The sequence below is a fragment of the Podarcis erhardii genome, assembly GCF_964252035.2.
Source record: "Podarcis erhardii genome assembly, chromosome: 5".
Lineage (NCBI taxonomy): Eukaryota > Metazoa > Chordata > Lepidosauria > Squamata > Lacertidae > Podarcis > Podarcis erhardii.
The window spans coordinates 101309621-101317159 of NC_138509.1; the positions used below are offsets into that span (position 1 = coordinate 101309621).

Below are 7539 nucleotides of genomic sequence, written 5' to 3' on the forward strand. Positions count from 1 at the left end.
GTATGCCTCGTGGCAGATAAAAGCCGGCCGGCCCAGTCCCAGGTTGCGGGAGCAACATTGTTGGTTGCTAGTTCCTGCCTGAACCCTGTCCTGCTTTTCTGCCTGAGCTCCTGACCTGCCCTGGCTACCTGCTTGCAAGCCTGTTCCTGACTTCACCCGACTCCCTGCCCTGCACCCAGCTTCAGCTACTACCGACTGCCTCCACGTTGCATCTTTGACCTTGGACCTCGCCTCTCGGGTAACCCACGGGACCAGCACAAGGGGGAAGACACCATTGACTCTTCACTGCTTCCCTCCTCTCTGCCTCCCTCCTCCCCTGCTTCAGCCTCTGAGTCTGCACTGCTCTCTGCCACAGCCTCTCCCTGCTCACTAAGCCCTGTTCCCTCTTCAGCTTCCGACACCTCCTCTTCCCAGTCCTTTCCCTCTTCTCCCTCTGACTACTGATCGTTGTCCCACCATTGCTTCCCAGGCTGTGAGCCTTCTTCCCTTGATGGTTCCCCAGCTGCCCCCCCCCCATTCCTGTGTCCAACCAGCTCATGACAGGAGAGTCAGAGCCGCCCCCAGACTGGGCACAAGCAAGAGGTCAGGCAAGTAGGAGCTGGCCGAGGGCAGCCTGAGCTTGGGGGGGTGTGCCCCATCTGCCCCGACAGATCAGCCTCCCCTGGGCCTGGCCTGACTCACCCCCTTTTGCTCAGCACCAGAAACAGGGCTCCCCCCCCCCCTTTTGGGTTGCAGGCTCCACATTCCTTGGGGAGGGAGCCTTTGTCTTCCATCCGTGGCACAAAGGAAAAGGTAGGGGAGGGATTCTCTAAGGGGGCTTGTGAACAGTAGAGGGATCCCTTGGGAGGGGGGCAGCTGTGGGATGTAACCCACTGGAAGCAGTCAAATACAACATTCCTTGTTTTGCTAGAGTGGACATGCAAGGGAATGTTCGGTCCAGCCAGTCGAAACTTCCTGTTCCTGTGATTAGTGGATGGGCGTGACCTTTCCGGACCTGGTCAAAGGACAAGGCATGCTGCCCCTCTCCCTCTTTTCCATCTTCCTTTCGTCCTGCGAAATTCCCAAACTGCTAGCCTGCAGTCACTAGGTAAATCTCCCTTATGGGGTAAACCTGTTTTTATACGTTTGCAACTTTCAGCCTTAAGCCTGCCTTCAGGGACCACACTCTGCTCTGCCTGGTTGTGAGTAAACTTTCTTTTTATTGCTTATGAATAAAACTGTGGTGTCTTTATTCTTTTAGGAGGGATTCAAGCAGTCTTACCAGAAAAATATTACAACACATTTCAATCTGTACAAGCCAGATGGAATTGCATATTGTCTTAAAAAACTCACAGCTAGTTTTCTGCTGTGTAAAGGGGAATGCCTCAACATCAAAAAAATGAAGATCATGGCCACTGGTCCCATCTACTCCTGGCAAATAGAAGGGGAAGAAATGGAGGCAGTGAGAGATTTTACTTTCTTGGGCTCCATGATCACTGCAGATGGTGACAGCAGTCTGCTTCTTGAGAGAAAAACAATGACAAACCTAGACACCATCTTAAAAAGCAGAGACATCACTTTGCCAACAAAGGCCCATATAGTAAAAGCTATGGTTTTCCCAGTAGTGATGTATGGAAGTGAGAGCTGGACCATAAAGAAGGCTGATCGCCAAAGAATGGATGCTTTTGAATTCTGGTGCTGGAGGAGACTCTGGAGAGTCCCATGGACTGCAAGAAGATCAAACCTCTCCAGTCTGAAGGAAATCAGCCCTGAGTGCTCACTGGAAGGACAGATCCTGAAGCTGAGGCTCCAATACTTTGGCCACCTCATGAGAAGAGAAGAGAAGAGAAGAGAAGAGAAGAGAAGAGAAGAGAAGAGAAGAGAAGAGAAGACTGCCTGGAAAAGACCCTGATGTTGGGAAAGATGGAGGGCACAAGGAGTAGGGGACGACAGAGGATGAAATGGTGGGACAGTGTTCTCAAAGCTATGAACATGAGTTTGACCAAACTGCTCTGGTCCACGGGGTCATGAAGAGTTGGACACGACTAAACGACTAAACAACAACAAAAGGGGAATTCACTCTGCTAAGGATACTAATAAACAATATATCCTCTCCTGCCACCCTGAACATTCCAACAGTCTAGAATTCTCAGATGTCACCAGAAGAGTAAGCCGTTTTTTTCAGTTAGGTCCATTATCAACTGCAGAGGATGAGTAGCCTTGGGAGCCTCTTGGGGAGATGGAAGTGTTCAAAGGACTGAATCCACGAAGGAGAGCTACTTGCTCTGAGATGGGGGAACCTTCAGGCAAAGGCCAGCAGTGAAGAGATGGTGCTAGATGCCAGGTTTTTTCGCTCCCCACTTTCCTTTAGGGTGTAACATTGGAGGTCCTGCGGGAGGAAAGAGCATCTCCGAGTCAGGGGCCAGTCTGGGCCAAAGCGGCCCTCCATTGCCCCCCCCCCACAGAGTCCCTGGCACTCCTTTATCATCTCCAATGCTGTCAGGACACTTACATTAAGCAAGAGGAGGAGGAGGTGCGAAGCATTGGGGGTCTCTGTCAAAGCAGATGGTGGAAGTGCCATTTCAGTTCCTGTGGCAGACGCCCATGTTCAAGGCAGCAGGTCCACGGAGGGCAAGGAGGGAAAGAGAGAAGAGATTTTGAGTCTTGAGTGCAATTGTGGAAATGTGTGAGGAAGAAGAAAGAGCCATGTCAAGAGAAGTTTAAATTAATGACAAATCTTCCTGTCCACCTCCTTTCCTTCCTCCAGGAGTACCTCAAACGTCCTGGGGACTATTGCACTGCAGAGGTCGGAGGAGATGTTTGGCCTCATGAAGCTGGAGAGATGGAGGGGAGAGACTTAGACGCTGCCTCCTCTGAGTCCACCTTGCCCCTCCTGCCTGCTCTTCCCACCCTGAGCTTCTCTCCACCACAACCACGTCCATTCAAAAGACACAACTCACCTCCGTTGGAAAAGGGCCTCCAGGGCCAAGTCAAGGATTAGGGGGCACTTGTTAAAATCATCACGGAGGTCCTGGAAGAGAACGGAGGAGAAAAGTCAGGATGATGGCCCCAACCCCAAACTCCAAGCTTGGCTTGCCCATCCCTGACCCTCCCACCCACCCACCTCCCTGTGGGGGTCCCTCACACAACCAGAATGGCATCTGCAGCCAGAGGCTCGGAGGTCTGAATGGCCCTGAAGCCTCTCGGCGCAACTTCCTGGCAACTCTCAATGACCTGGGACAAGAAAAGTCAAGAGAAGTCAAGACTAAGTTCATACCTCCCTGTCCTCCTTATTCTTTTCTTCTAGGATGGCCTGGAAAGTTGTGTGGACGATTGCGCTGCCCATGTCCAAAGTGGAGACCCCCCAGCAGGCGCTGGAAGTGCCGCTTCAGTTCCTGTGGAAAAAGAAGAGAGAAGAGAGGTTGAGTCCTGACTGGAATTCTGCAAGAGCCTTGCAAAGACAAGTCCAGACAGAGGACAGACCTCTCTGTGCTGATCCTCTTCAGGAACACCAGGTGGGAAAGGCCTGCCAGGCAGGGAGCAGGTCCTGCAGGACTCCCAGCAAGAAGACCTGAGAGGTGAGTCTTGGGTACAGACCATAAAGCAAACAAGGGACAAGTGAGTTCGCTGTCCCCAAGGTGTGGGGCTCACCTTCTTTTGGACTTGGCCAGAAGCAGACCAGCTCCGGCTGAACTACTGTCTTCTGCAGAGGAAAGAAAAATCCAGGTCAGATGATACAACGAAAGCCACTCTGGATGGGTGCCTCTATGGCCAACTGGGATATCCAAATAGAGCCAGCAGGTTCCTTCAGCAATATTTTAGGGATAGCGTCCATATACCTGGAATTTTGCCGTTCTTCCTCCCTTTCATATTCTCCCAACAGTCGCAGAGCTGTCTTCTCAGTGCCATCCAGGGTCTCCTTGCATTTCTGCTCTCCTCGTTGTTGTTTATATTTGTACAGCCCTCCTTTAGCCCAAGAGATTTCTTCTCCTTCCAACGAGGGGATCTTCTCAGGACCATCCTGTGGATCTTTGCATCTCTACACTTCCTCTTCTCCTTCTAACAAGGGAGTTTCATCAGTCAAAGAGGGCTGCTCTCCATCCTCTTGGATCCTCACTCACCAGAATGGCTTGGGCCATCTACTGCTTGGAGGACTCCAGTTCTTTTTCCTCTTTTCACCAATCGGTTCTCATTCCTCTGACCGGGCTCTAGATTTCCACTTTGAGTTCCAGGAGCTGCAGATTCAGAAGTCTTCACAAGTGGACAATAATTTGGTGATCCTATACATCTCCCCTCCTCTGGACCCTTGGCCCCATCAGTCCCGCCCCCCCCCAAAGATGAAAAGAACCCAGAGATAGGTATGAAAACCAACCGAATGAGACCAAATGGAGAAAAACCACCTTCCTCCTTACCCAGTGGCCTCTCTCTGGTGTCCAGCGGAGCCCGAGGTCTGCACTGAATATATGTCTTCGATGATGATGTCATCTGGATGGAAGAGAATGAAAATGAGAGCCAGTCCAGGCGCTGCTCTCCCAGGCCAGGTGGGAAAGGCCTGCCAGGCAGGGAGCAGGTCCTGCAGGATCCCAGCAAGAAAACCTGGGAAGAACGGACCTTCAAGCAAACAAGGGACAAGGGAGTTCTCCGTCTCCAAGGTGTGGGGCTTACCTTCTTTGGGTCTCCTCCGGAAGCAGGCCAGGTCTGGCTGGATTACTGTCATCTGCAAAGAAAAATCCGGGTCAGATGATACTACGAAATCCACCCTGAATGCATGCAAGAGAATGGAAGGACAGGCCTCCCTCTGCCTTGGGCCCAATCCCTTTTCCCAGAGGCCTCCCTGGGCCCTGCAGCCTCCTGGGCAGAGGTGGAAGGGCAGCAGCAGGAGGAAAGGGGGCAGGAAAAGCCTCTGGCCTCATCCTGGCTCCCAGGGACACACAGCACATCATCTGCGATAAAGGTCACTGGGGGATGTGCTCTTGCGGGGATGGAAGCAACCAAAGAAATGAAGAGAAGAAGGCGAGGGCCTTACTCGGAGTTGGGGGAATCTCCGTGGCATGGCCAGAAGCAGAGATATGCTGCCGGCCGCTAGTGTTTGAGCCTCCCCAGTTTCACCAAGGGTGTATCCTCGGAGGTCCTGCGGGGGGGAAGAGCGTCTCAGTTGGGGCCAGAGCAGCAGGGCAGGCTCAAGGGCCCGAGCCCCAAGCCCCAAGCAAGTTGGGGGGAGCACACAAGAGCCACCGGGAAATTTACTCTGAGCAACTGGAGAAGGGTGCTAGAACTGGGGGCTTCCATCAGGAGACTCCCCAACAGGAGCCGGAAGCGCCTCTTCAGTTCCTGCGGGAAAAGAGAGAAAAGTTGAGTGCTGGGATAGATTCTGCATGTGTTTGAGGAAGAAGAAGAAGAAGGGAAGTCCGGATCAAGGACATACCTCTCTGTCCTCCTCCTTTTGGGGGCCCCCAAGAACAGCCTCCAGGGTCCCATGAAGGATGGCGCCGAGCATCTCCCCATTATACTTTGGCCTCATGATGCTGCAGAGATGAAGGGGAGAGGGTTAGACGCTGCCCCCTCCCCGTCTCCCTTGCCCCTTCTCCGTCTCCCTTGCCCCTTCTCCCTCCTACCTGCTCTTCCCCACCCAGAGCTCCCCCTGGAGTTCTGCCCCCCCCCCAACCCCGTCCATCCCAAGGACCCCACTCACCTCAGTGGGAGGAGGGCCTCCAAGTCCAGGTCAAGGGTCAAGCGGCAATCCCCCAGTGCTCCAAGGGCCCCAAGATGTCCTGGAAGAGAACAGAGGAGCTCTTTCCGGGGGTCTCCAGAGGATGGCTCCGACCCGCAAGGCCAGGCTTGGCTTTCCTGGGGAATGGCAGCCCCATGCCCTAAGCTGGCAGCTGCCTCCTCTCCGGGGGAATCCACAACCCCTTCCCCAAAGCCCCTCCCTCCCCATGGGGGTCCCTCACACCACCCATCACTCACCAGAATGGCTTGGGCCAGCTACTGCTTGGAGTACTTCAGAGTTCAGAGCCCCCTGAGCTCAGCTGCCTGGCAGCTCTAGATGACCCCCAGGAGGTAGCGCTGTTCATCCCCCAGCAGCTGAAATGCAAAAGTCAGGCTGTCAGTTCCTCGTGAGGAGAGGGCTTCTCTGCATCCGAGAGTGCAGAGTGGGGGCAAAGAGCCCGGGCAGCGGGGAGCAGGTCTGAGGGATCCAGTCCCTGCTCTTGTTTTCTCCAACTGCAAAGAGAAGGACGCGGGAAGAGGGGAGTTCGTCCCTGAGCCCCTGGCAAGGCTTTCCCAAGTGTTTTCTCCGGGATTCCAAGTCCTACTAGACGGGTGGGACACCCCAGGCCTTGGGGGCCAACCCTGGCCTCCTTCCCCCAGCATGTGGCTCCCCAGGAAAGGTGCCCCTCCCGCTGACAACTGCCCCCCCCCAGCCATGCCCCCCAGCCCAGCCCCCTGCTTCCCCCATCAGAGTCCACAAAACGGGTTGGCCGCTGGGGGAGGTGGGGTTTCCAGGCGCTGGCCCAGATGGACCTTGGGTCGGATCCAGCCATCTGGCTCTTTGCATCTTTTGACTAGCTGTCCCCCATGCCCATCCCTGCCCTCCTCTGTCCCAAAAAGGAGGGGCACTTGCTCACCTGGCACCACGGGGTGCTCCGGGCCTTGCTGGGGGGCCACCCTGTTGCAGTGTCTGAACAGGCGCCTTAAGCACACACACACACACCCCACACACACCTGGACCTGGGCCCACCTGGCCCCTCCAGAGAGAGGAGGCTCCTCTCTGAGAACTCGGAGGCCCCTGCTGTTCCGCCTGCAGCAGCTGGGCTGCATCTTCCTTTCACCTCCTCCTTCCTGCAGCCCCATTCCCAAAGGGAGACCAGCCCCACATCCTCCCAGGCAGGCTAGGGGTCTCCACAGCACAGGACTGGACCATCAACTTTGCATTCAGAATTTCCATCCTGGGCGGCATCTCTGGGGGGGCTGGCAATGCCCCCCTCTCTGAACCCTGGAGAGCTGCTGCCGGTCAGTGCAGGCGATGCTGAGGTCAATGGGTCACCGGACTGACTCTGTCCATGGCAGCTTCCTAGGAATATTCCTCTTCAGTTATGTAGCTGAAGAGGAGCAGGCTAACTTCTGCACCAGACCGACCATCGATTCCTTTCGTTAAGAGACAATCTGGAAAAGTCCCTGTTTAATATATAACAATGCAAGGGCAGAAATCCTGAATGGGAGGGAAAGCAGAATTCTTCCCTCCTGCTGCAAGAAAGCCATAGGTTTTTAATTTAGTTGTTGTCGTTTAGTCGTGTCTGACTCTTCATGACCCCCTGGACCAGAGCACGCCAGGCACTCCTGTCTTCCGCCGCCTCTCGCAGTTTGGTCAGACTCATGTTTGTGGCTTCAAGAACACTGTCCCACCATCTCATCCTCTGTCATCCCCTTCTCCTTGTGCCCTCCATCTTTCCCAACATCAGGGTCTTTTCCAGTTTAATTTAGTATATTTATATAAAAGGTGCTATAAGAATTCTAAGGTCGCAAATCTATAAAATATATGGTCATAAATGTACAAGGCAA

General features: G+C 54.2%; 1 protein-coding gene and 1 long non-coding RNA gene across 6 annotated transcripts; one reads left to right on the forward strand and one right to left on the reverse strand.

The window, feature by feature from the left end:
- Positions 1 to 66: 66 nt before the first annotated feature.
- Positions 67 to 6195, reverse strand: LOC309342338 (uncharacterized protein). 5 transcript variants are annotated; one of them, XM_081862884.1, is made up of 8 exons: positions 5947 to 6195; positions 5672 to 5750; positions 5405 to 5504; positions 5227 to 5310; positions 5006 to 5110; positions 4645 to 4696; positions 4392 to 4464; positions 2317 to 3010 (listed from the first exon to the last, which is right to left on the reverse strand). In XM_081862884.1, the coding sequence occupies exons 3-8, from the start codon at positions 5498 to 5500 to the stop codon at positions 2977 to 2979; spliced, it is 444 nt and encodes a 147-aa protein (XP_081719010.1). In that variant the 5' UTR covers positions 5501 to 5504; positions 5672 to 5750; positions 5947 to 6195; the 3' UTR covers positions 2317 to 2976. The 5 variants fall into 5 exon arrangements, 4 of the variants coding, with proteins under 4 accessions (XP_081719008.1, XP_081719010.1, XP_081719007.1 ...); XM_081862882.1 differs by lacking the exons at positions 5672 to 5750; positions 5947 to 6195 and adding an exon at positions 67 to 1410 and having other exon boundaries at positions 2940 to 3010; positions 5227 to 5541; XM_081862881.1 differs by lacking the exons at positions 5672 to 5750; positions 5947 to 6195 and having other exon boundaries at positions 5227 to 5541.
- Positions 2202 to 4309, forward strand: LOC309342449. Its single transcript, XR_014156826.1, has 2 exons — positions 2202 to 2323; positions 3287 to 4309. It is a non-coding gene; the product is annotated as an uncharacterized lncRNA (long non-coding RNA).
- Positions 6196 to 7539: the final 1344 nt, after the last annotated feature.